Raw genomic sequence first — 27,923 nt, 5'->3', positions numbered from 1 at the left:
TGGTTGCCACCGATATGTGGTATATGGGCACCTGAACAGTACAAAAACTATATAAATGCAGGCAACACACTGAACACACAAAACATGAATGAATGGCAACAATTTTTTCACATAATGGCAGCCTGCAGGTCCCACTAACCCAGTCTACATATATGACTGCTACAGAATTCCTAAAGCCTCCCTGAAGTTTTTGTCCCAGTAGCCCATCTAAGTCTAGCACTGATGTCACTGTACACCTGGCAAGAATGTGGGGAGCACAGCGAAAATCCTCCTACAGTGCAGAGAGGATCTGTAAAATACAGTCAAGGCATGCAAATAAAATCAGTCCTCTACCCAAGAATGGAGCATATCTCATGGATTCAGATTCTGCTGTCCAAAATCCATTCTACCTCCTACAAACTAATAACCATCTTCACGTTCAAGACCATGTCACTTCACACACTACCATTTCCTTGTACTCTTTACATGTGCCCTCTTTCAAGTTGTCTCCTCTTTTACCCAAAGGAGCCTCACCTCACTCATTCAAAACTCACTACTGTTTGAAGTTCTCCAACCAGAGCTGGCAGCTGAGGCATCCAGCAATACAGTGCTTCGAAATTGTTCTGTAAACATAGGCAGCAAAGATCCTTCTGCCAGGAAAATGACGAGACCTCATTCTTTCTTCGTCCTTCTTTATCTTCCCATGTGATTTTGCAACTTCTCTTGCATCATCTCCAGTGCTTTATCAGACCCCTTCTGAGCCAGCCCAACTCATTTAACCCACCAGAAAACTATCTGGTATGGTATGAAGAGGCAGAAGGGCAATTTGTTTTCTGTGTTAACTCAGTGAAGGGAGTTCAGAAAAGCCAGCTATCTCGTTGGTTCAACCAGTCTCACAGGAACACACTCCCACCTACTGGCTCACAGACCAGTAAGTCAGATCTTAGATCTGAAGGTTAGCAGCGTTGCACTATTACTGGTCTCTGATATGCTATCTACATTTATAACTCTACCTTACACTGAAAGTCTTATAAGGATGTAGTCAAAACTGTGGTCTGCAAACCACCTGGCTGAAGATAGATGACTTGTACCTTATCCACAGAAACATAAAGAATTGGAGAAAAACATAAAAGCAATGTTTAATACAAGTATTTGAAGAACAGAAAAATTCTGAAGATTGAGTCGTTTCTAAAACAGAGAAATTTGGAAACATGTCTGTTAAACCATCTTAAAATTATCTTAAAAGAATCAAGTGGAGATCTATCAATATCTGTTGAATTTGTTGTCGATTTTTCTTTCAGACTGACCTTACCTGTGTTCTCGTGGCTCACAATGCCAGCATGATAGAAACTAAGCAAGAGCATCCATAAAATATTTTCCTTCTGGTGATGTCCTCCCACAGTATCAATCACAGCACTTAAGTTCATCAGAGGCACTCTGCCTTGAGAAATTAAGTACAATTTCGTGAACGTGGCCTTCTCTATATCGTTCTGCAAATGCAATTAAAAATGTTAGATTAAAATATATCTTTCTTGTGGGAACATCAGATGCTGCATTCCTCTTTATTAAAAAAAGGAGAGAAATTCTTATTAACTAGCAAGCTCATTTTTCATCAAGACTGAAACCGAAGGCTGTGCACATTACTTCAATTTTACATGCTTCTAAATAGCCCAGTAAAGTGCAACATAGTACAGTGTGACTACTTTCATACTGCTTTAAATTTTACATTTCCCTTTAAATTGAAATTAGTCAACTTGACAGTTCTGGAGACTCAAGTCTTCTTACAAGACAGATTCAATGCAGAGACAAAGTGTTTTCCAGTATGGAAATAAGAACTAAAAGTTATAAGCAAATGACAGCTCAGCTTCCCTAACCTACTCGGATGTTTGATTCTCTAGTGAATTGGCCAGTAAACAGAAAAACATGATTTACATCATGGAAGTTCGTTTATGATAACCTGATCTGAAACCATCAAGTCCTTCCATACAGGTCATTTCTTTAGCATTTCAGCTGCTACGAATTCCACTGCTAATTGATTCTACTGGTGAGCTAGAATCTGAAAGCTTTTCTATTCCATTGTCATCCTTAGCCATCCTGTTCACTTGGAAACATTCTGGGTTCAAATGCAAATACAGCACGCTAAGCCAAAAATCAAATGTTTTTCAGTCAAAGTGTTTAACATTTTTAACAGAAGCAGGGAACCTCCAGTTCAAACACAGCTTGTCACCAGGATGCATTTACAGTTCATTTCAGGTAGGTGGTTATATCAACAAAAGAGGACTAGAGTTTGCTGTTTGCATCATTGGTCTGGGATTGAGAAGATATTAACATCATTCCTGTTCTGCTAACAGAGCCCTGTCTGAACTTGACCACATTGCTTAGACTCTCCAGTTCAAAGCTCCCATGTGAAATCAGTAGTATTTTGGTTGCATTGAGAAAACTTTGGATATGGGGCTCTTGTCACTTTTGCTTCAATCTGCTGCCTACAAATTACAGCCAGAACACTCTTATTTGCATGGAAGATAAAATACAGAACACTCTTATTTGCATGGAAGATAAAATAGTAATTGCTCCCAATGAGCTAAAACACTCAGGTGACAAGAAAAATGGTAAGGCAAGCTTGTTACCTGTGATTTGGTGAAAAAAGACCAGGAGTAAAACATCATTACCTTAGGGATCTGGACAATGCGATCAATCTCTGAATCAGTCATTTCTGAGATACATTTTGCTACATTGATATACATCTCCAGTTTGCCTCTCTGGAAACAGAAAAGTAAATGCATGTTTATCTATATCTCCAGGTTTCTTCATCATTAAAAGTGGTGAGTCCAGGAACCTTGTTAATTATCATGATGAATATTTAATGTAGTCTCAAGCCTTGTTTTATTTATTCTGTTTTAGAAATTCTGTATTTGTGGGGGCCTTCAATGTACTTAATTATTAAGGAATAATATCTGAAAACTTTCAAAGAGTTTGTTTTACTTTTAATGGAAAAGTGCCCCTCCTTGGAAATATTTTCCATCACCAGATGCTTTCTTTAAATCAGTATAAGAAACTGAATCCTCTATGGGGGAAAATATCTTCTGATTGTTTTCTGCTTCTGTTTAAACAACATTTATGTCAGTACTAATACTGTATTTTTCCATTAGCAAATAATTTATGAGAGAAATGTGTACATTAAATTGGTTTCACAACTTCTGTCATATTATAAAGAATATCCAAAAGTTACCTAAATTGAAACTGTGCAAGCATCTTAACTACTATCATTAAAAATTTTACATCTATTTCATACTTCAAGTCTGATGGGTCAGGGCAAAAAGATGAGATTTACCATTAGTAAAAGTATGCAGCCACAATGTTCAAACACCTCATACTTATTCCTTACCTGAATCTCATTTGGTAGAAGCTCAAATATTTTCTCCACAGCCTGGCACAGAAAGCTCCAGCAGTACTGGGCTGGGTTAGGAAGTTTCATTGCCTGCAAAAGCCCCTGTAAAATACACTGGCAAACTTCTGGGTTTTCTGTGCAATTCTTCACTTCAAATTGTTGTATCAGAAACACTTCTGTAAAAAACTGGAGTTTGTCTTCTGCAACATGCTTCATCCACAGGGGCAGGGACATGAAAAGGTATTTCTGGGTTTTCACCTGAAAAGCAAAATGTTTTCCTTAGTTTCAGATTCTAGCTCTTCCCTGACCTTTAACTATTGTTATAAAGCCTGAAATGACATTAAAGTGGCTCAAACACCACTTAAAATCCAGTGAAAGTCATAAAGACTTCTAAATTCTTCTTCTGTCTTTTCATGAGTTGCTTGAATTAAAAAGAGTTCCAACATGTCAATGGTCTGTTTTCCCTAAAAAGTTCAATGAACCCTCTATATTGGCATGACAACTGTGGTTTACCTATATGGTGCCCACTGCATTGCTATATGGACTGACAATATCCCACTGCATTGTTATACTGACCGACAATATATATTGTAAGCATACAGACTGACTAGAAAACCAAGGACAGAAGTTTGGTGCTCTCAGCACCATTAATATTGCTAGCTAGTGAGGAGAAAGGAGTAATTACCTTGAAGAAATCCAAAGGTTACACACTCTGGGGTTGAGTTTGTTTTGTGACCTTAAATCCTCAGTGCAGTGACAAAATGTATGTGCTGAGAAATTTTTTTTTATTTTTTGGTATTTTATCAATTATGTATCTTAAAATTGCCACCAAGTGTGTGGGTATCTGTGAAGACTAATGAATTAAAAATTACAAGACAAAAATACCCCCTTGAAGAACTGGAAAAGATCACAGAAATCCACGATGGATTTTCTGAGAATTGTCATGAACCGGCTACTCAACTTGCATGAACTGATGGAACTGCACAGTGAGGTGCACTGTGGGATTCACAGAGTCCCTGTTGTACCTCCATAAGAAGAACTACACTGCAGTGAAGGATAAGCCCAAACTTGATTATACTATAGGTTAGTCTATTGACTATCTACAGAATTAAGGCAATGTTTTCAAGAAGTAACATGTTTTACTAGATCAAGAGGCATTGCTGGAAGAAGCAAGCGAGCTTTTGGACAGATAGGTTGGCTTTTTTCCTAAGACTATTAGCTAGTATAATAAAAGATACATTTTTCCCTACATGCCATGCCTTCTTAAATCTCTAAGTTATCAGAGATATAGCATGAAATGAGAGAGAGGAAAGAGGTTCAAGCAATTGAAGTAAAACAAACGTAACAGATCTTAAGTCTGCCTTAAATAACCTTTCTTTCACTATAAATATTAGCTAAACAATATCTCTGCAGAACTCTGAACCTAGTAATCCTTTTCTGGTGAGGGATTCTAAACATTATCACAGAAGAATCTTATAGGAAGGAGGTGCTGAGGTCCCATAAATTATCTGACATACATACACTGAGACTGTAGATAAGGGGTGGTGCCACCCACATCCCCAAAAGCATTGCTGCATTTTGAGATGACTGGGCCTGTGTCACAGCCAGTTGAAGGCAGAGATGTTTTACCTCATCACCTAAAGCAGAAGAAAACAAACAGAAGTTATGAAGAAATTATTATCACTTTAAATTTGTTCTCAACTCATAGAAGACGGTTATTTTTCTACTATAGCACTACATTAGAAATGTGCTTTTCTAGAGATGGTGCTTAGAGCTTTTAACACACACATTAGAAGTATCCTCTTCCCACTCACGCACTTTCAGCGAAAAATCTCAGGATTTGTCCAAGTTCATGTTGATTCACACAAGAATAAAAAAGTAGGAATGGTACAAAAAGTTTTAAAAATTCTTGTCAAATAAAGAGAAGATTTAATCTACAGAAGTAAAAATGAGTCAATATTGGACTCCCAAAACAGAGATTATGATTTGCCTATGACTATTCACTTCAGAGCACTACTGAAAAACAAAGAGGTACTACTTCAATAACATTCAATAACATTATGTTTTCTGCTCAGCAACAACTGCAATAAACCTTGTAAGATGCAAAAGTAATCTGTTGTTTTTAATGTGTTTACAGATGAATAAAACCTTAACAGTAGAATTTGTGAATATTTAAGGTTCATAAAAACACTCAAGAATTCTCAGACATGAATAATAGTGACCTAGAGAATCCAGGAGAACTGAAAATATAGTCTAATTTTCATACAAATATCCATGATATAGCTATTCCAGAAAAAGTGCTAGGAGTGCCACATTTCTAGGTGACTGTTAGGTCATAATACAACTGTTCTGCATTATACTTTTTAGCACAACATGAGAATTGCTCATCAGCACACAGCAAGACCTGTTTCTTCCTGCAGGTGCACCTGCCCTGGTAAGGACCAGGGCTGTGAACATTGCAGCTGCTGGCTCTTTTGCACCCTTATTTTCAAGCCTCTTATGCCCCACACAACTGTTAACACGTACACACCTTGGTCAGGTACCAAACATCATGTACCCACTAGGGTACGGTGACTCCATTCACGTAGACCACTTGGTCATGGGAGCAACAGAGGTGGGAACCCTGAGTCAATGGAGAGGGTCCCCAAACAATGTGGTGCCTCAGCCTACAGAAGCTTCTGGACCCTGTCCATACATGACCAGAGCTCAGATCTGACCAGCCTATAAATGGGGCCGCCAATGGCGGCCCCCTTGGAGTGGTCTTCCTGGAGCAGCAGGACTGTGATTGGGACCTCTCCCCTTACATCAGGGACACCATCTGCTCCTCCTTGGTGAGTGATGGTTTCTTCTGGATATATCCTTCAGGAAACCCTTGTGCCCACATCCGCTGCCAGGCAAGTGATAATTTCTTCTGGGTACCCTTGAGAGAGCTTCCCCTTTGTGAGCGAGTGGGTGCATACTTCAGGTGATCATTCTTGTATGTCAATGTGTAGTAATAGCACCCTGACTGCTACGACGAACTGTAGTGGTGCGTTAAATGTTAGAGTGCTGATTGTTTTGGGACTGTCCCTGGTTTTCATTGGTTTCAGTTGTTTGGTTTTGCATTGCCACGAAACAGAAGTTTGTCTGAGCTTACCCTTGGTTTGGATTAGTTTTGGTACAACTCTGTGACATTTCTGCATGCATATATTATCTAGAAAAGGGCGTGCAACTTCCACACACTACAGAGGGACACTCAAGGGAAATTATGTACAGAAATGCAGACTATGCTGTCTGAAGTCAATAAAAACATAGCCAGAAAACTGATATACTGTTTCCTCTGGAATTCCCCTGATTTACAAAAGCAAGACTCCTAAGTGAAAGAATAAAAGTGAAAGTGAAAGAATAAAAAAAAATTCCCCTATACATTTAATAAGTTTCAGCTATTCATAAGGTTACACAAATTTGCATCAGCATAGGAAATTCTTTCACTTACTCTTACAAAAGACTTCACTATCAATTGCAAGAATACCAAGTAAAAAGGAAGTTGTAGCTCAAGTATAAGTAAAAATGTTTAATATGCAGCCAAATCTTTCTGTATCTAGCAAGTACTTACTCCTCATAGGACAGTTCAATGATTTCTAGTGTTTACACATGCACCCTGTATAAGTAAAACAAACACCAGAAAGAACAACCTTACATATTCTGGGCTTTACAATACATAATTTTAAATACAACAGCACTTTCCCAACTCAGTTGTAAAAGAATCTGCAAGGCCAGTAATAACAGTTACATAAATCAGGAGAAAGAAAACTTAGTAGAATCAAAAAAGGTAATGTGGAACTTTGCACAGTAATTTGTTGGGGGATTTTAAGGAAATGAATTTGAAACTCAGACACATCAACCAAAGCAGGCACCGACAGGTATCTTGAGTAGAAAAATATTATACAAACTGTCCAACACAATACTTCAGGATCAAAGCTTGAAGATAAAATGCTCTTAGAAGCACTGAAAATCAGGGTCATGATGAAAAAAAGGGATGTGCTTTTCTCTGTCACCCAGTGTAGTTCAGATAGCTAGCTAAATTATGGAAAGTTCAAACTTGTGAAAAAGCTGTGTGCAGCCTCTGACACAGGCACTGGACCAGCATTTGGCAGGTATTGAAAAAAAGATATAATTAGTTGAGTTTCATGATGGGCTCTTCATACTGCAAACAGTTCAAATGAAAAATTCAATGCAATTTCACCAGTGTCTTAGAAAACTTCCAATACTGATCCAAACTTCTCAGCTCTGATCTTCTCTGGCCTTTTCTTGAGTTAAAACAAACCACGTCCACACAGTGATTGAAATATATGCTTGCAAATCTTAAAAAGCTGGTCTTGAAAGCATAGTAAACACTTCAGTCCCTTCAATAATTTCCAAGCCCTGAAGTGGGCATTAAATTTTGTGCAAGCTGTGTTGGTAAAGTTGTCTTGTGACAAGTACAAGAGACTCCATAGGAAACAATCTTACCAAAGTTTAGCCTCATCAAAGGAGAAAGAATGGATGCCCAGTTTACAGGTGGATACTGATGGCTTTCTCCAACTAATGCAATGGGTGCCAGTGCTGCTTTCACCAGCTCAGTTGGGACATATTCAGGGCCTGCAACAGAAGATCCAATCGGAGTCTGAATTTTATACACATGCATTTGGCTAAACCACTCAGGAAAAAGATGTGAACACTGCACTAAAGACCAATCTGTAGTGAGGAACTGAAAAGCATTATAAATTTTCTGTTATTTTTTTTTGTATCTGAGAATTAGCTCTCTCTTGTTTACAATCAACAGTTGTATTTTTAACATTAATGTCCTATCAGAAAGGCTTTTTGCTACTGAGAAATAGAAATTTTCTGGTTCTTTCTCCTTGAAACAATTTATGAGCTAATTACATGTATTCCTCATCTGGTAAGGTACTATTTTTGCATGTTAGTAGCAGAACAGCAATTTTTTCTGACACTGCTCTCCTTCCCTATCCTGCAGGTGCAGGCCACAAAAATTTTAAAACAGGTGCTAACCTTTGCGACATATTGTGTTACTTAAAGACAGGGAGTTAACTCAGCTAAAGTCCTCCTGGAGGCATGCTCATTTTTTACCTCAATTGAAAGCAAAGCCTGATCCACAGGACAACACTTAGCTCCACACAGGAATAATCTCTGCTTTATCTCCCTTGAGACTGTACTCTATAACATCTCTCTTTTACTAGCACTCCTCATGTGAGAGTACACTTTCTTCAGGTTCCTTTGCATTTATCATACATAGCAGTAACCCATTTGACCACCGCCCTGTTAGAGAGAATCTTAACCTAGGACCACTGAAAAAAAGGACAGCATAAGTTTGCCTGATGATGGGGTATTCCTGAGGACACATGCTAACACTAAAAGTGATTTGACTTTCATTCCCACAGAAAAGACATATAATCTCATAGACAGAGAAGGGGAAAGGGAAAGGCCTTAAAAAGTCATACAGATTCAGAAGAAAACCTAAGAACTAACTGCACAATTCTACCTTATCTTATTGAGTGTTATTAATTTTTTTCTTTAGAGACTAAATATCCCACGCTAGTGAAGTTCAATTTAATATTTAGAAAAGTTTTTGTAGCAAATAAAAGCAGGTTATTAGGGTCAGCTTTTACAGTCATAACAAATTTCCCAGAAGGATACTGTAGTTTGATCCCTTCTTACCTTTCTTTCCACTTTCAATGGCAAAGTCAATAGCTGCCCTGATAAAGCTGTTTCCAGGCAAATAGCTAAAATCTGGAGGAACTGTGAAAACAAAAAAGACTGTTTATATACTGAAACATGTCAGCAGAAATTATAACCTCCAGCTCCCATGTAAATTCAAAGGCCAAACTTAACTCTGTTTGAGCTAACTAATTCTGTAGGTGACTCAAAGCATTTAGATCACAAGATTATTGAGAGATGCATTAGCCTTTCTGCTTTTAAGGCAAGCTAAACATTTGTTTTGGTGAGAAGTGCCAGGTCTCACTGACCCAACTGAAAAGCCAGGAATAACAACTTCCTTAAAATATATCAGCCACTGCAAGTCAGGCTCTAAAAGAGAGAGCTTCAAAAGCTAAGTAAGTTTAATACAACAGGCAAATTCTATATTTATCTAACCTCAGGCATGTGTGCCAAGACTATATAGAAGTAGAAACTCCAAGAATATTTTTACTGTGATGAGGAAATGTACCCACACTTCATATTATTGGTTCCCAACTTGGTTCACACTGAAGCTAACAGCTTCCACTTAATTAGTTCCCTCCTGTAACTGGTATTTCATCAATGGTGTAATCCAGCTTTTGTTTTACCAATGGATATTGAAACACCACCAGAAGGTAATGATGTATTGACAGAATATGAACTTCTGTGCTAACTGCTACACTGAAAGTGTACAGAACACTAATTTTTTACTCAGAGAAGATTGCTTCTAGAAAAATACTTTTGAAGGGTCAGCTTGCTCTTGTTATGGACCAGTTTTCAACTGTTTGCTTCATTATACATTGGGAAGTGCTGAAACAAGGAGTAGATTAACCAGTTCCCAGGGCATTGAGTGGATAACGTAAATATCAAACACAGGTGCCATATCCAGTTTAAAATTTGTTTACATTTGTTCTATAAAAGAATAATGACAGATGCAACATACAAGTTTGACAAGAACAATTCAGAACCTTACTTTGATACCGCAAGAAAAACTAATGGGGGGGTGTCTTATTCAGCGTTTCTGATTTCTGATTCATGTTCCAACCTTTAGGTCTGGCCCACAGGACCATGAGATCTTTGATTCAAAGGCCGTCATGTCATTTAATAGGGCTGCAATATTTAGCCTGTATTGTTTAATATGTCCTTTGCTGTCTTTTTAGCTAGGTGCTACTTCGGTATGTTCTTTAAGCAGCAATAATAAAGAATCTTACCTGATGCCCTGTTCCGGGCAGAAGACAAACAGGACATGTAAAGTCGTCCCAGAAGTCCTGCTGCGTTTGTCTGAAGGCCAATTTGCCCTGAAAAACTGATTATCTGTTGGGACAATAAACCACTGGTTAGACAAATTTCCCTTTGTTGCCTCATTCAAGTGTTAAGAGAAGTTTCCTTCCCCTAGGTTTTCTGCAGCAGAGACTCAGGCATGGATTCCAGAAATTCTTCTAAAAGAAATAATTTATTTGCAAGGTATAGAATAGAGTGGCTCAAGCTTGGCGCCTCCTGAAGACGGACCCTCATCAGAAAAAAATCTTGGACAACTGTATCCCCACAATCCAAGACCCAACCCCCTGCATGTTACTCTGGGCCAACTGGAAAATTAGAGTCTGAGGTCTCTCCTGTTTTTCATTGGATCTCTTAATTTTCACCAGGCAGGCTGCCAATTAAAGCCCTGACCTTCAGTTGCTATTTTGCACCCACGTCTGGAAAAAAAAAAATTCTTGGTAATATCCAAAACATTCTTCTGTTAGATGCCATTCTGTTCCTCTGTTCCCTAACACAGGTTGGACACAGACATTCTGCAGCTTCTTTAAACAGATTTGGCCTGTTTATGCAAGGTGTCAGAGTACCCTAGTGCATTATCTAAAGCAGGAAAGAGGCACCTTCTTACCTGTGTAAGAGTTCTGATGACTTCATTCAGCTTACTTTGAAACTGGGAGGACTGAATGCTCTCAGATTTCAGCTGTCAAAGGGAAAAAAACAGAAAAAAGAAAAAAAAGATGTGAATTTCATAAGGGGAAAAAAAGGAAACAAGAAAACAGAGAACAGGTGCTGAAAAGACAGATTACATTTTCAAACATGCCTTTTTGTGGGGGAGTGGAGGAGAAAAGGAGAAGACTTGTATGGCTGTAAGCTTTTCCCCAACAGCACTGCACATGGGCCATACGATGGGAAAATGGAACAGACCCAATTTTACACATTGTAACTCTGTCTTGCTTGGTTTATACCAAATATGACTCAATACTGAATAAATGGGGTGCCCTAATATATAACGATTGCTCTAAGGATGCAGAGGATGTCATTCCATCTTGCCCTCTTGCCAAATTTCTAGAAGAGATCAAGGTACTACTTGCATGTTCTCACCTGTATCATGACCGCTTCAGAGCCCACCAGTGCCACCAGCCCACTGACAGCAGCCAGACGCTGCATTGTTGGAGAGCCCTGGAAGCATAATTCAGGATCAGTGAGTCAATGCAGTCACACAACACTACTGTAGGACAAAACACCTGTTTCTTCCAACTTAAAACCATGACTGCTATTGCTTGTACACCTCTCATCCCAACAACCTTTTCAGGTCAGACTCCAGCATGTTGGATAATTGTTCATCCCTCATCACACTTCTCCCTGACTAATCACTTTCTTCTAGTACAGATGGTATTCCACACAATACACCTTTGCAATTCAACTCTGAAACACTGTTTCCTTATTGATACTTACCTTCAACTGCAATCTTAATATATAAGTTTGCAGTCTGATTTTAAAAACACATTTTTTTTTACAGTAAGATAAATCAAAATAATTATAACTGAGGCACTATAATGACAATTCTGTTAGTCTAATTTTGATAAGTAGCAACTAATCTCACAAGGAACCTTCATTAAAAACCTAGATTTTATCCTTGGATATTGTTCCAAACTAATAAAGATGTCCAAATTAAGATCTGACTGACATATGCATTTTACTGTTCATTTGAAATCACTCCCCTGTCCCACCCCAAAAAAAACCCCAAACAAACCAAAAGGATATGAATTCAAACTCCTTTACCTCTGCAAGCACAATTTTCATCCAGGCTGGCATTAATCTGTTACTCAAGTCTTCAGCTTTCCCATGACCACAAGCTGACAATCCATGTACTACTGTGCCTAGAGCTAAAGCAAAACTGTGGGTCTGCAAGGCGAAAAAGGCACATTAAAAATCCAGATCTTCCAAGGGATTCTGTATTATTTTTAACATTTATTATCAAAGCATTACTTAAATATTTCTTATTTATCAATAATTCAAAGTAATGTCTTTGTCTAAGATACTGGTTGCTTTCTTACTTCAAGTATTTTCTCATGTCAAGCGACAGAAGATTTCTGAGATGAAAGACTGATCTTTGGCACATAGATTGCTCTGAAGCCTTTATTTTAGAAGATACTTTGATATAAAGGTAAAAACCCATGACAAAGGCAGTTTTTTTTTACTTCCTACTTGCCAGATAAACATTCTAAACAGTTGATTAGTGTAATCAGAAGCTTTGATTCAAATAGTTGCCTTTTTTTTTTTTTCCCCTGGCAAGCATTTAACAAAAAAGAACATGCACTGAAATATGGAGATTGTTTTTGGCATTTTTAGAGGGTAAGCCTAGTACACTAGGGATGAAACAGACACCTGGAGGATGTTGTGACTGTGATGCACTAGCTGAAGGCTAAGGGAAAGCAAAAATTCAGAAGATAACAGCAGATGTATTTTCCTACCAAGAATCTAAAGAAACATGTTACAAAAGAGACAAAAACTGGTAGGACGCAGAGACTAAAGACAAGAAGAACTCAGAAGTACCAATTTTCCTTTTAAATGCAATAAAACATAAAATCCATTTTTATTTCTCCATCTGGTAATTGCTATACACCTATAGAAAATGCATCAATGGATCAAGTGGTATTCTTGTAATTGTGTTGTATGCACAGTATGCTCAATGTTAGTTAATGCTGAAAGTAGATCAATATAATTTTCTTGAAGTTACAGTCTGGGTAAAGCAGCATCCAATATTAAACAGACAAGAGAAAAACAGAACTGAAACAAAGCACAAACACTGAATTATGACCTGCTGATTATTTTCCACTAAGGTCCGTAGCTTGTTCATGGCCTCCTCAGCCTCAGCTGCTTCTATGATTCCAACACTGAAAGCAGAGACACAGGAACAGGCTACAGAATAGGCGAGCACCTGAAAAAAAAAAAATAAATTAATTCTCTTAAGCAGTGTCTGATCAACTTCACAGTAGCAAGTGCACATGGAGCAATGTGACAGCATGATAAAAAAGCCACGACATTTTCCATTTATACTCTTAGATGCTTATTCCCTCTCTGAAAGATTTTTCATTGATGCTAGCATTAAACAAACACAACTAAAGCTTGGAAGTTATTCTGTTTTTACGAGTGTCAAACTCCCGATCTCCCACACAAATACATCTACTTTTCTCAACACAAGTATCTGACAGTTATTTATGTGAGCATACACAGCATACTGTGATCCCATCAGGGCTGTAAGCAGATCCAGAAGGCCAGAAGAGGAGCACACAGTAGAACTGCATGACACTAGACTCATTGTCCTTGCAGAAGGATTCACAAGTGGCACTACTTTTCTATTCTTCTGCCTTAGATGTGGAAAATAAGGAAATGAAGTCTGAGCTTTCAACAAGACATCTGTGTCACCTGTTTAACCCCCTTTGTACCAAAGGTAAGCAACAGAACACCGCATGACTGTAGGGGAAGCAGAGAGCACCTATGCACTGTGCAGGACTGATGACAACTTTGGCAAGTAACACTCAAGTTGCACCTCTTGCTGCAGCAGGCCACAGGTACACTTCAAGTACAGGATTATAGTCTAGCCATTTATAGCTCTGAAAGAGCCTCTTGTGCATCTCATAAATATAGTAGTCTTCATCATAGGGTGTTAGCCAAATTTAACTCATACAATTATCTTTAAAATTCCTTACAGAGATTTTTAATTGAAAAGGGTAGGATTTGCTTCTCATCCCAAACTATCTCATGATGTCAAACAGCTGCTGCCTTTCATCTCAGAAGCTGCAGTATCAAACCCAGTTTAACTCAGTAAAGCACTTTGAAATCTCTGGGGAAAGATAAATTATTTCATAGTTCTAAGTCACTTTAATGCATGAACCATAAACTGCAAAAGTCTAATCCCCAACACGTATGTACTGGCAAAAATAAAAAAGCTTTCAGAGCAGTACCAAGAGGGGAAAGAGAATAATACTACCAATCTCTGCTAACTCCCTTAGAAAAAACACAGGATTATACAACTCAGCTGTTCAGCTGATGCAGGCTTACACACAACAGGTACAGGATTGCTTATTTTCTGCAAAAGCCATACTTATTCTGATTCTTCTCTTCTGTTGTAAACTCCACCAATTTCATCAGTTTTCCTTCTTAAGTTTTACCTCAATAAAGTTATAGACCTAGTGTACGGGCCACATCAAAACTTACAAGATATATCTTGGCAAAATAATTCGAAACGCATGTTTAAACTTAGTAGAGCTCAGTTTAAGTCTTCTAAACATAGTAATAGAGGGAATAGTAAATAGGGCCATGGCAGCATTCACAAGTGCAAGATTCACATTAACTGGTGACAGCAGTTTTCAAAGAAGGAAACAGAAAGCACATTGAAGGAGAAAGTATCAGTATTAAGGTTCTCTCTGAGAGTAACTTGCTGTCTGCTTTCTAGCAGATCAAATAAGCAGTAAACAACTGTGTATAAGAGAGACCCATATCCACAGTTACTCAGGACCCAACTTGCAACAATTTAATTTGAGGTTAAGGAATTAAAGAACTCTAAATAACGATATCTGTCATCTTTTCAGATATTTTCTTAATGTTTGTGTGGCATCAGAGGTTATTCTGTTACTATTGTTTCATTCAATAGATATAAAACCATATATTGTGAAAGAAATAATAGAAACAAAGCATTCTAGTACTACAGATACAAAGCTTCACTTAAAAGTCTATAGTTATTAAAGAGAGGGAACAAAGTAAAGGAAGATTTAAAATTTGTGATAAAATGGGCCATACCTCCTGAACACTTCTGCTTTGGTCCTCACTGTTGTCCAGGTATTTGCAGAGTTTTCGCAATGAAGTGGAAACATGCACTCGTGATTCTGTTTGGCTATTGTGACTCATATGTGAAAGAACAAGTCCTACTCCCAAAATACATCCCGTGCTTGAAGAGAAGACAAAAGAAAAAGGATTTAACTATGTTTTGGCTGCTCTGAACTTTCTTTTCACCTCAACATGGGCTGCTGAGCAAAAAGCCTTCTTGGCCATGCCTGATAACTAGCCCTGTCGATAATTATTATACTTATCGCAGTCAATTTTACAAATGGTTTTTATTTCACAGATAGGTAATGATTTTCAGGACACATGGGATGAAAGAAGAGCAGAAAAAGAAATATGTGCACTTAAAATAACGAGCCCTATGCATACAGCCCCATTATTCCTTCTGCTCCTCAAGAACCAATAGCTCCATCAACAAACACATCAGCTGGTATGAAAGAATTATGGATCCAAACTTCTACATCTGACCTTTACTGATATCCTAAACTCTAATATCCCAGTTAAACATACTAACAGCAGGTCTGTTGGCTGTATTAGGGTCTGTTTCTCTCAGACTCCTGCAAGAGATGTTTCAGTTTGCAAAAATAATGAAATTAGTGGCTGCACCAGAAAGCGGCTAAGATGACTGCACAGATTAAGGTATTTACCTGCATTTCAGAACATAAGTGTCAGGCATACATTCTAACCCATATGCACTAAAATACACATGGTCAACAGTGCACCAGCTTCAGCAGGGCAGACATATCCCCCACAACTAACAGTTTGATGCTGAGAATACTTAAAATTGCAACAAGAGGAAAATAGATTCAAAGTACATGATTTAATAGGGCAGCTGGCAAGGACTGCTTCACAGTCTCTGCCTCTTTTTCAGATCTGAACAGAATTTCCATTCTGGACCAGAGAACTCTTAGTAATCTCAGCACCTGTGCTCCCATAACAAGTTTCAGTTTTCAGTAATATGACTGATGACCTGTGGAAAGTTTTGTCAGAAAATTCCCAAACAGCTCTGGCTGCTATCATGAGACACTAAAAGCGTAGCACATGCTGCTCTGAAGGCGATCTCTCACTGGCATACACACAATAGCTTAAAGAAGCAGCTCTTATCTGAAAACGAATAATTTTTTTTTTCTTCCCCTCACACATCTCCCTGAGCATGCCAATGACAGAAACTGCACGGATTGAGCAGTCAAATTAACGGGGCTAGGATCTTAGGCATTCTTCTAAGTTTCTGCTACCCAACTTAAAAAGGGAAGAGCTACTGCTTTTGTTCAACTAAGTAAAAAAGAAGCTTCTGAGAATAACTTCAGCCGCATTTACAAGTTAATGTTCTTCAGCAACTGGCAATGAAGACAATGAGCATGGCTGGAAGACTCAGAGTGGTGTCTTGACAGTGGTGTCTTCTTCTTCCAGCAAAGAAGTCAAACAAACCTTTGGAATCAACATTTTTAAGCAACTGCCATATTTGAATTCATGAACAGCCAACAAAATAAGGACATGGCTTTCACACAAGTTCTGTGCACACTATCATTACTTTTCAAAAACATACAGAAAGAAAACAAAGTTCCTAATGAGAGCTACAATTTTTTATGTTGTTGACACTTAGCAAAGATCCAAAACATAAGAGGGGACTGAAAAAAGAGTAAAACTTCACCCTCTCTGCTCCCCGCTTCTGTAATTAGCAATTGTTTTTGCTTGACCACCTAGTTTGTGATGTATATAAAATTAACATTTAAAGTACACTTCATCCACATGAAAACTCAGATTTCACAGCATGTTTTAAGTGTTTTACTGCCAGTGTGACAGACATACTGCACTGCTGTCAAGACTCATGTTTGAATCTACTGTCATTCAACTCAATAATGTAACTTGGAAGTACACAGGACTGTACAGTCCATCACCTCACAGAATAGAGGACTTAAGGAACAATAATGGAACAAAATACAAATTTGTATTTTAGGATGAAAGAAAATAGACATTTTCCTGATAATCCTGAGGTCAGTGGAGTTCGTCAGGTTTCTATAAGAAAAATATAGAAGTTTGATGACCTTTTTGATGGAAAATGCTTTTAAGTCTAATGAAACAGCTACTGACCTTGCAAAAAACTCCATAAAAAGCAAGTCAGTTTAATTTTCCACACAGCAATTTAAAGAAAGGCTACTGTGTTCATAGTAATTTGCTTTTTACCGCATCTCTACTCAACCTGTATCAGCGTTTATCACTTGCTCAGTATTTCTCCGAGATTGATCCTTACAGATGCAAGATAGTTCTGCCATGCAACAACTTTATACAAAAAAACCCCATAATTGCAAAGGTTTTGGCGAATTCATCCTCAACATGGGAAATGTAACTCTACTGCCCCTTGGTATTCTCAAAAACTTTTAACATACAAACCTCTGAAAAGGTCAGAATTAACCCAATCTTCAACATGTTTTTCTTATTTGCAGGCAGGAAGGGGGAGGAAGTAAAACGTTCCAATATAGGGACCATATGTACTGCCACGTCTGTTACCTTAATGAGAACTGGAAACCTCCCTTGGATTTTATTATTATTTATTTATTGTTTTTTTCACAGTACACTGAGGTTGATCTGACAAAAATATTTTGAATATCAGCCATGAATATACATGCTTGCTGAACCTATGTTCTATGTAGGTTAGGCTTGGGAGAAAAAATGACCAGCTATATAGCTTCCATAATCGATAAATCTGACAAAGCCTAGTGGCATAAGGAGCTGTCTTAATTACCCGTCATGCATATTTTCCATACATGTGTATACAGAAAAGTGGTGTAGCAGTATATTTTAGAAACATACTTATTTCAGTTTTTGTCTAACGTAAGGGAAGATTTCAGGTTTAGTCACAGATCTCTTGATAAGGTCTGAGTGCACTCTATTTAAAATTAGGAGTAACTGCAAAGCTGCTAAGGCTCTGCAATCTATGAAACTGTTTCAGCTAAAAACTGAAGAATCATATTAGCGCGCTTAACAATCTGAAATGTTCTTCCCCCTTTAAAAGATTGTGAGTGTCGCCTTTCCCCCTCCCCCCCCCCCCCGTGTGGTTATGACAAATAAGATAGTATCGATTTACGAGCTTTATTCTCACAGTGACCTTTTCTGAGAGGAAACTAGGTTTAGAGTATTTTAGACAGATTTTTCTAGAAGGTAGGCAGACTCTCACCAAACTAAAGCACTGGCTCAGGGAAAGATTCTTACTGCTTATTTAAAAAAATCTGTTGTCTTCATTCCTCTTACATCTCCCATCCAATTTTAAAAAGAGAACTATCCTACTTAAATGAAGAAAATCATATATAAACCCCACATTCCTACCAAGGCGGATGCAACCAGTGAAGCGTGGTGTGTGAGCTCCAGTTCACATAGCACACACATTGAGGAACCACTTTCTCATCTGGACACTTGAGGCAGAAAAACAAAACAAAACTTCAGCAAACGTTTCTCTTTCCTGAAAACATCCCTCAGAGAGCACACTTCCCAAAACAGCCGGGAGCAGCGGGGCCCGGCAGGCGCTGAGTTCCGCCGGGGAGCAGCGTGAGGCCGGGTGGCGGCTGCCCTGCCCGCGTCCCCTCAGAGCAGCCCTGGGCCCGGACTTGGCTCCTGCCAGTGTTCCCAAAAATGGGAGCTCCGGCCTCCTGCATCTGTACCGCACCACACACCTACTCTCAAAACACTCGCAGCCTGTTTTAATGGGGAAAGAGAATGGCCAGTCCAGCAGGATCGGACACGTCCCATGGCTGGATGCTGCCTGTCACGCCAGGTGAAAAGGCTGGAAAGGCCCTTGCTTTGGAATAGCAGTTTTAATGTGGACCAATGCCAAATCTGGACAAGTCAGCAACATCTACGGCTTTACATTATTTTGCTGACACTAGACACCAACCTATGATTGATCTTTAAAATATGTAGCCATTACACCCAGCATAAAAATTTACCCACCCTTCAGTCTTCCCTCTCCTGCTTGCCTTTGTTTCATCTTCTTTCAGCAACCCCCTCACTACCAGAGCAATCTAGTTTGGCTTTTCTGAGAGGCATTTATCTGAAGCTAATAGGACACACAAACCAGCAGCAACAGGTGTGACAAGGTGACAGAACTGACACAGCCCCCTGTGCACCGTGTGCCTCAGCCTGGGCAACCCAAATCCCCACTAAACTTGTACAGCTTCACAGCCCTGTGTTGTGTAGCTGCGACCCCCCCACAGTTCTTCAGAAGGTCCGCTGGAGAAGAAGAGGGCAAAGGCAAACAGGAATTACTGCTCTGTTTCCTTTGAACAGGGAAGAGATGGGCAGAATAATGTTCAAAATCAAATAAAATCCTACACATCTACACCGACGTAGGTACTCAAGATACAACAGTTCTTTCCCTGATTTAAAAGGAAAACGACTACTGTGGAAGATACATGCTACTATGTTATGTTAGCTGTTTAATGGCAACTGACATGTGTTTTATGGCTCAATTATTCCAGGCTTGCCAATGCTAGTAATTGTGCAATACCTTTCAATAATTTCTTGCCCCGCTGGTGCGCTCCTCATCTTTTTGGAACACCTGAGGCATAACTTCGGCTGGTTAAACAAAATACATTTGCTTTACTCAGTATTCAACATGCCATCCACAGCTGTTAAACTAACAGCCTGCCTCTGCCAGATAAATAAGCCTTGTGAGGCAGCTGCTCCCGGAGCTTACGCCATATTGCACGCACACACACATTCCAGTAACAGGCTCCAATGCAGAAGCAGCTAGACTTCACTGAACACCTTGGCAACCACCCAGGAACACCAAAGAAAGGCTTTTGAACAGATCTTTCACTAATGAACATGTGCAGGTAAGATGAGCAACTCTGCTCCTAGAATTGCTGGTGTCTTCCACCTACCTGTGAGCAAGACTGTGTGGTTCTCTGTACATTCCCAAGGTTTTTACTTGGGCCTTGGCAGGGATTAGAAGTGGTAGTCATCACTTCTTTTCACTTTGCACTACACATTGCATGGAAAAAAAGCCTGTGTATTTATGTTAGATACAGAGGCATACACTTATATATGTTCATATATAAAGTATTATATATATATTTATGGACACACTCACTTAGAGGAGATAGTAGACAGAGGAATAAACCAGCAGGAACATCCTGAAATTCAGCAAGTACCAACTCACAGTCTGGCAGCTGGCAACAGACAGGCTGGGACCAGAGGTGCTGGGCATCAGCTCCTGGGGACAGCCCTGGGCACTGGTGGGCAGCAAGCTGAGCTGGGACCAGCCGTGCGCCCAGGCAGCAATGACGGCCAGCAGTGCATGGGCAGCAAGAGCCGGACACAGACATGAGAGCCAGGGGAAGGATCAGCCCTCTGCTCTGTGGTCACCAGCACTCCTGGAATAGTGCTCTGAATTGCAAAAAGACACCAACAAAACTGCAACAAGTTTATGGGAGGCTGCCAAGTCATCAATGCTGAAGCCCTTGCTTTGAGAGCTGAGGCTGTAGGACCACAGCTGGTTCATCTGTGAGAAGAGATGGCCTTGGGGACACCCAACAGCATGTGTGGCACTGACAGGAAGGGACTGAGGAGATGTGGCTTGCATGGTGGGAGCCTGATAAGGGACAGCCCCAGAATGGAGCCAAGGCCCAGAGACATTGTGCTAACCCCAGTCTTGGGAGTTTCAAATCCTGACTGGTAAGCCTTGGGCAATGTAGGCCAAGTCCATGACTGAGTCTGTTTTGGGGAGGGACATGGACCAAAGGTCCTTGCCAGTCTGCACAAGTTGGTGGTGATTCTATGGAAGTACTCAGAACAGGCTGTCCTTACCCTACACCTATATTCTTCTATGTTGAATTAAGGAATAAAAGAGATCAAAATAAAACAAAGTATCATCAGAAATGAAGGAAACTCACTTGTACTCCAGACTAGTGTCAAAGCAGCAGTCTTCCAGCGCATCCAGGGACTTCATTAGAACTAAGTTCATCTGTTGACCAGGTACATCACTACAAAACCAAAACAGAAAGAAAAAAAAAAAAATAATAATATCCAACACACAGGTTTGCTCTTTAAATCACATATTAAAGCTCCTGCCAAGACTGAATGTGCCAATAAACAGAATTCTTTTCTTGATATAACAGGTTCTCCTACTAGTCTGTAAGCAACATGACTGGTGATTTGTGTCACATTCATATATACATATACATACTCATATACAAATAATAAGAACATACTCAGTCCTTAACTAGCAACCATTATTGCTACAATACCCTGACAGAAAGCAAACACCCAGGATTTGTAAAACATTCTTGACAGTAGGATACTGATAGAACATGATCTCAGCTAGACCTGTAACTATTCATAAACTGAAAATTCATGACATTTTAAGATACTAGCTCCATAAATCTCTCTCTCCATCTCCTTTGCCTAACTTACTGATAAAAAAGGAAGCATTTACATCTTACTCCAAAGATGTTATAGGGACTACCTTTTTCCAAAACATGTACACAGTTTTCTTAATGAACAGGACATCTTTAATGCAAACTAACTCCACGATTTGATATTAGCTATAGCTACATCCCTACACATTTTGCTGTCCTTGCATGTCAATGCCTGGAATAATGTGTGAGATCAAGCTTTGACACTATGCAGGGCAGTGGCAGAGTAGAAACTGATATCCTTAAGAAATTTTTAGATAAATTTATTTATTTCAACACCCCTTGCCAAACCAAAAAAACAAAAAAAAAAAAAACAAAAAACAAAAAAAAAAAAAAAAAAAACAACAAAAAAAAAACCCAAACCCCAAATGAAGATTCATATACTCCAAAATACCAAGCTCATCTAATGTCATTCTCTTTAAGAGCCTTTTAATGCTTGTGTGTAGCTCAGTTGTCACCACTGCCTAAGTCATCCAGAGACAGTCCATCCTCAGATGTTGTGGCTGAGTCGGAGACAGCAAGGCATCAAGACACCAAAGCACAGACATTAGAACAGAGCAATGGTGCAGTGTTTTAACAAAGACAGGTGCATCAGAAATATGAGTTTCACTGAGTAGATTAACAACTGACTGCCAAATCCATTCAATACATGTGCTTGTGCACCAACTAAACATTTCTTATGGGTATATAGGCAGACAGAATCCCTAATAGTCAAGACAGAGGAGTCCAAAGCTAAGCCTGAAATTCTCTGGAATCCTTACAAATTTGCAGCTGAGGTATTTTCTACCAACTTCAGCACGTCTCTTTGCTGCCAACACAGCCGTAACAGCACTCCTCCAAGACAGCCCATCACACTACTTCTGTTGTAGCTCCATCCTCACACCTCACATGATGTAAGTGGACACTATCCAGTGTCCAGAGCACCACTCAGAAAGGAACTGATGACAACTGTGAATTACTTTACCATGAAGTCTTGTAGGGCAGAGAGACCCCTTTAAAAGCATGTGTGGCTCTTCTAGCAGACTGATTAGCACATGTACCTTAAGATATTATGAAAATTAATAATTCATCCTGAGAGGCTAGCAAAATATCCAGGATAGCACTGGGGGGGTACGTGGTGAAGATGGATAATTAAAAAACCAACCTTTTAAGAATGACCTGTAAATACTTTAATTCATCAGAACTTAAGGCCACATGCAGGAAAAAGGCATTTATTTGCAGACTTACATCTTATATGCTAATCCTTACCTGACTTTTTCTTCATACAAACATGAGATAAACATCCCCAAGCCAAGGCCCATATGGATTTGAACAGCTTGAGACTCATCAGCATTTGGTTTCCCAGGCAGCCTATCAGTCAGCATATTCAGGACCTCCTCAACCTTCTCCTTGCATGATACAATGAAAACTGGCACCAGGAGAGACAAAGCAGTGGCCGCACAGGAACGAGCTATAATACTAGCAGTATTTTCACCTGAATAGGATTTCTAGAAAAACATAAAAAAGATTTTTTTCTTTCTTTTTCTCTTGGGCAAGCAAAATAAAATTCCTTTCCAGGTAGCAAAACTCATCACTTAAGGAATTTAAAATAAATACCTAAACCGAAAACAGCAGCACAGAAGTATTGCAATCTGGCAGTGAATAGTATTGCAGGTAGTTGTCTATGGTAGCTTTTCCTTTTGCCTTACCTTGTAAGGAGCTTAAAACTAGGGTAATTCCAAATGTAATTTCTAAGTGTAAATAAGTATGAAACTGTAAATAAGGGAAAAAAACAGGATGCAACTAGAATTTAACAGCTAGTCTGCACATAAATACATTGGTCTATGTTAGTTTTCACCTTCCTTGTAACAATATCCAGCAGTGTGACCAGAAGTGCAAACAGAAACCAGCCATGATGTTAACGTACTTCTGTAATTATAACACACCAAGAATTTAGTGAGCTGGAAAAAGCACTACCTTAAAAGCATCATACCTAGGATGACAAATATCATGAGAACTTGCAAGATAACCAGTTGAGATGCTTTCTAGAAGAAAAAAAGATCCCTTTCAAAGTCTTTAAGTTCCTTTCAGTTTTGAAAGGTAAAATACATACAGCTATTTCTACTTGTAAAGCAATGGACTGATTGTAAGTAATAGCCTAACGTATATTTATCAACTTCCACATGCAACTCTGAAAATAAATCCCATCAGCATGCAAGGCAGTCTGCAAGACAGTGACTTCTACAGTGTGCCTTGGAATTTCAAAAGCATGAGATTTTTTTAAAAAATCCATTTTTTCAAACAGAGTGGATTTTAGAAATAAAACTTTGTCACAGTGTTCCATCTCAAAACCATCTTTTAAAATCAGCATTCTCTTCAAAGGCAAGATTCACAGAACTATTCAGCAAGAACTGCTAGTGCCAAGCAAGTAGCTGAATGTCCTAAGATCCAACCAGTCTAGCGCTTATTTAAAACGTTTGATTTGGTGATCTGTGTCCCCCACCAGTGATGACAGGAGTCACAGCTAGATCTGACTCAGGTCCATCAATAATATCCAGCTTTTTGATGCTAACTTCTCACTATGGGACTAAACTCAATCCATTAATGCAGTTAACGAAGTTCCATTTAGAAAACATTATGATACATTAACAGGTTGGCATTTGGTCTTGCAGGACTCAAGTTCCCTTCTGCATCCATGACACAAAGAATCTCCAGCCTAGTTGTTTTGACTGCAGACAGTCAAAAGTTAGCAATACCTATTCCTTAAGGTCTATACCGTGCTTTCAAGCTATCTCCAGTCATAAGAACTGCTTGATACTTTCTGGCTGGTTATCACACCACAAGTACGTACCACCCAACTTCTACTGGCCCTCAGGGGTCCAAGAAATACTGTAAAATGAGAAGCACTGTCTCCATAAATATCAAATAGTGAGAAAGTACACATTTCAGAGCCCTACTGAATGGTGTCAGAATCAACCAAGAGTTTGATGGTATGGTCTGAGGAGAGTTTGTCCATATTAGAAGGTTTTGGTTTTGTACATACATGCAGAATATTCTAGGTTTTGAAGGTTTCTTTCTGTTTTTAAAATTTCCTTCATTCATATATCTTCACATGTGATTTTTAATACTTTTGGTAATAAAAACTCAAGGCAAACCAAAATATAAGCAGAAACTGCAAGGAAACAAAAAGAACAAAGCAAAGGAAGTTTTGATTGTCATGTCTTACAACAACTAAAAAGCAAACAGAACCAGGAAAGGCCACACTAAGAACTCAAGGTATTGAATACAGATACATCACAACACCTACCTGGTAGAACCATGGGAAGACTTGACCTTTAGGGTGATAGCGGCTGTTCACGATACTAAAGAGGGTCTCTGTGACCATAGAAATCCAGTGTTTTGTGGGAAGAAAACCAGGTTCAGTCTGCAAAAATCAAACCCAAGTATTCATTGTTCTATTTTCTAAAATCAGGTCCTACCTGAACAGAAACTCAGCAGCTGATATTCCACCTCTGATCCATCAGGAATGAGATTATTTTGTCATTCTTATGTACAAGAAGTAGCATCATTTTTATCAGGTACTATTCAGTGAAAGCAAAAATGATGAGAAAAGAGGCTGGCTGGGTTTCAGTATCCACTAAAACTCTATCTCATCTGTCAAAGCCAACAAATAAATGTCTTAGTCATTATGATCCTTGTGAGAAGGCGCCTACACACTGGCTGCTTTTGTATAGATCACACAGCAGCTACTAGATGGCATTCACTGAGCAGAGTGAAAGTTGAACTTCAAAACACAAAGTACTTCCTATCTATTCACCAGGCCCCCAAACACCTAGTTGTATTGTTTCACTATAGTCACTAAGAGTAGAGAATCTCTTTCACAGATGGACTCACCTCTGGCATCTCTTCAGTGTCTGAGGAAAGGCTGCTTTCATATTTGGCTACGGCAACTGCAAGACCAGTTAAGGCAAAAATAGAGTTGCCTTTCACCACTGGGCTGTCCCTGGACAGAAAAAAGCAAACAGTTAAGAAGTGTAATAGAGATGCAGGCAACAAAACCTGTATCCTCAGCACAGGAAAGTTATGCTACAGTGGTCCAGGAGGGAAGGCCCTTGCAATGAGCAAGTTTATTTGGCTGTCTTCTAGCTCAGAAAAAATTTATTCCATTTCATCTTCAGAAATTAGAGAAGGAACAGGAGGGAGAAGCATTTCAGACTTCTTTTTCTTGTTTGTCTTTATATAAAGTGTAGCACACAGAAATCTGTAGAAAACCAGAAGCTTGCTTCCACTATAATGAGGACTGCCACTCTGCAGAGCAAGGAGCACTCAGAGAAACGCACCAGTTGGTCTCAGCTGTACTACCTCTACACAGGATAACACAAAAATATCTTCAGAGAATACTAGGCAGGCAGGTGCCACTTCACTGCAACAGCATCTGTTCAGGAGATTTACAAGAACAGCCATCACTGAAATCTCATCTTAAAAAAAAAGTTTTGAATTACTCCCCTATGCTATGAAAACTTTAACATCATGGACAATGACAGGTTTCAAGGAGTATGAAAATCTTTACTTTTAAGGAACTCAATAAAAAAAATCTGTCACCTACAAGTAAGAGAGAGAATATAGCTGTGTTCAGTTTCATGAAAAGATAGATGTCGGTATCCCAGTCATTCCCAGAAAAACTTACTGCAATTAAATCCTGCTGGAACTCTCTTGGTTGTTCTACAATAGCAGCTGAACAATACTAAACCACTTACAGTCTAACACAATATACTACACTTTTTGCATCAGTCTTCCACTTCTAAAAACTTCCCCAACTGTGCTGTAACAACACACTTCCACTGCAAATTCAGGCATCTGTTCCAGATCCAAAGATCTCTTTTTCACAATAAAAACATTTTCTGGGTTTCTGGTTTGTTTTTTAAAATTTAATAAGACACATAGGTCTTAGCAGAATGTCACTGACCTCTCCTGTTTAGAACACTGAAACTATTTCCTTTCAGATAAGGGATACCTAAAAATAATTACAGCTTGGTGCTTATTTAAGTTATTTGAAATCTCCCTGTATTTCTTGCCTTAAGCAATTTCCTAATCTATGTATAGAACATCTGTTCTGAAAAGCTACATTTCATTATGTATCTCAGAGAGAAACTTCTAAATCTACACACTCAGGATAGCTGAATGCTATTTAATGAAGGTAAAAATCACTGTCCTAACCGAAAATCTTGCTGCTGTTACCTAAAGAAAATTCACCAGTCCCTCCCAAGTCAGGCAATGTTTCTACCTCAACTAGTTTTTCTAATTAACTTCTATAACAAAAATAATAAATTTAATTCTGAGACATAGAATATGATAAAGTTTATTGTTTTGTTCCTGCTTTATTTATCTCTTTCTACTACCTTACCTTAACACTGGTACTAATTGAGTAGCTAAAACATCAAACAGATCTTCCAGTTTCATCCCTCTTTAGCCAACTCCTTCAAGATGGACTAACATGCAAGGAAATGGAAAAGCTGGGAATATTTTTAAATATCTGGACAATCATAAGTTAAAGTTCAAAACTTTGTGGAAAGTCTTAGTTAAATCTCCAGAACTCTTAACTCACAAAATATTTCAGATTAGTCTATTATACATTTACAAGAATACCAATGTTGAAACCGTCCATGAGATTTCACTGTAACTCTTTCACTGACAACATCTTTATCATTTAAGATTTTATAACTATTGGTTCTTATGAGGATTCACTATTCCTGACACTTTTGCTAACCTGGTGCAAGTGGCCAATTTCAGATTAACCAAGGGCAAAGCATAACAGGAAGCTAGCTGCCAGTGGACAGTGAAAGAAAATGAAGTCAAACCACTTTAGCAGGCTGTGAAAGAAGGTGGAGAGACCTATTGCTTCCAAAAGCCAAGTGCTAATTCTAGTAGCAAATGAGCATGCCTGTCACAATCTGAAACCATGTAATTTTCTGCCCTTGGGGGCATACTGGCACAAGAAAGACACCTTAACACAAAGTGGGACAGTTGTGAAGAGCCAATACTCAGCTAAAGGCCAACTAGCTTCCAGATAAACGATGCTTCTTGAGGCATTGTACTAGTTAAAAAAGGAACAGACTGATAGTGCATATAGCACTAACCAGGCTTTAATCAAAACATTAGGCATCAGCCTTTCTAATAGACAGAGTTAGTGGTAAAAATCTCAAAGCATGAAGTGCAGAAGAGTGTCTTTCCTGAACAGCAGTCATGTGAAACCATGGAATGGGCAGACAACCAAATGCAGAAAATAGTATCTTATATCTTCTGTGACAAAAGATAAGTCATTCTCATCCGAAATAGATCAGCAGTTCTTA

At 38.9% G+C, this 27,923-nt stretch overlaps 1 protein-coding gene across 1 annotated transcript in view; it reads right to left on the bottom strand.

The window, feature by feature from the left end:
- FOCAD (focadhesin) overlaps positions 1 to 27,923 on the bottom strand; it is a 110,398-nt gene that overhangs the window by 4,199 nt on the left and 78,276 nt on the right. Inside the window, exons 25-40 of the mRNA XM_065046224.1 lie at positions 25,468 to 25,576; positions 24,881 to 24,997; positions 22,843 to 23,081; positions 21,073 to 21,162; positions 15,143 to 15,290; positions 13,161 to 13,280; positions 12,122 to 12,244; positions 11,441 to 11,518; positions 10,968 to 11,039; positions 10,294 to 10,396; positions 9,065 to 9,145; positions 7,859 to 7,987; positions 4,889 to 5,004; positions 3,365 to 3,625; positions 2,649 to 2,738; positions 1,292 to 1,469 (exon numbers count right to left, since the gene is read on the bottom strand). Coding sequence (XP_064902296.1) covers positions 1,292 to 1,469; positions 2,649 to 2,738; positions 3,365 to 3,625; positions 4,889 to 5,004; positions 7,859 to 7,987; positions 9,065 to 9,145; positions 10,294 to 10,396; positions 10,968 to 11,039; positions 11,441 to 11,518; positions 12,122 to 12,244; positions 13,161 to 13,280; positions 15,143 to 15,290; positions 21,073 to 21,162; positions 22,843 to 23,081; positions 24,881 to 24,997; positions 25,468 to 25,576 — 2,054 coding nt within the window. The remainder of the gene's footprint in view (positions 1 to 1,291; positions 1,470 to 2,648; positions 2,739 to 3,364; positions 3,626 to 4,888; positions 5,005 to 7,858; positions 7,988 to 9,064; positions 9,146 to 10,293; positions 10,397 to 10,967; positions 11,040 to 11,440; positions 11,519 to 12,121; positions 12,245 to 13,160; positions 13,281 to 15,142; positions 15,291 to 21,072; positions 21,163 to 22,842; positions 23,082 to 24,880; positions 24,998 to 25,467; positions 25,577 to 27,923) is intronic.

The sequence above is a fragment of the Columba livia genome, chromosome Z, assembly GCF_036013475.1.
Source record: "Columba livia isolate bColLiv1 breed racing homer chromosome Z, bColLiv1.pat.W.v2, whole genome shotgun sequence".
NCBI classification, from domain to species: domain Eukaryota; kingdom Metazoa; phylum Chordata; class Aves; order Columbiformes; family Columbidae; genus Columba; species Columba livia.
Note: the sequence above shows the minus strand (reverse complement) of the source record. Positions and strands in the feature narration are given on the sequence as shown.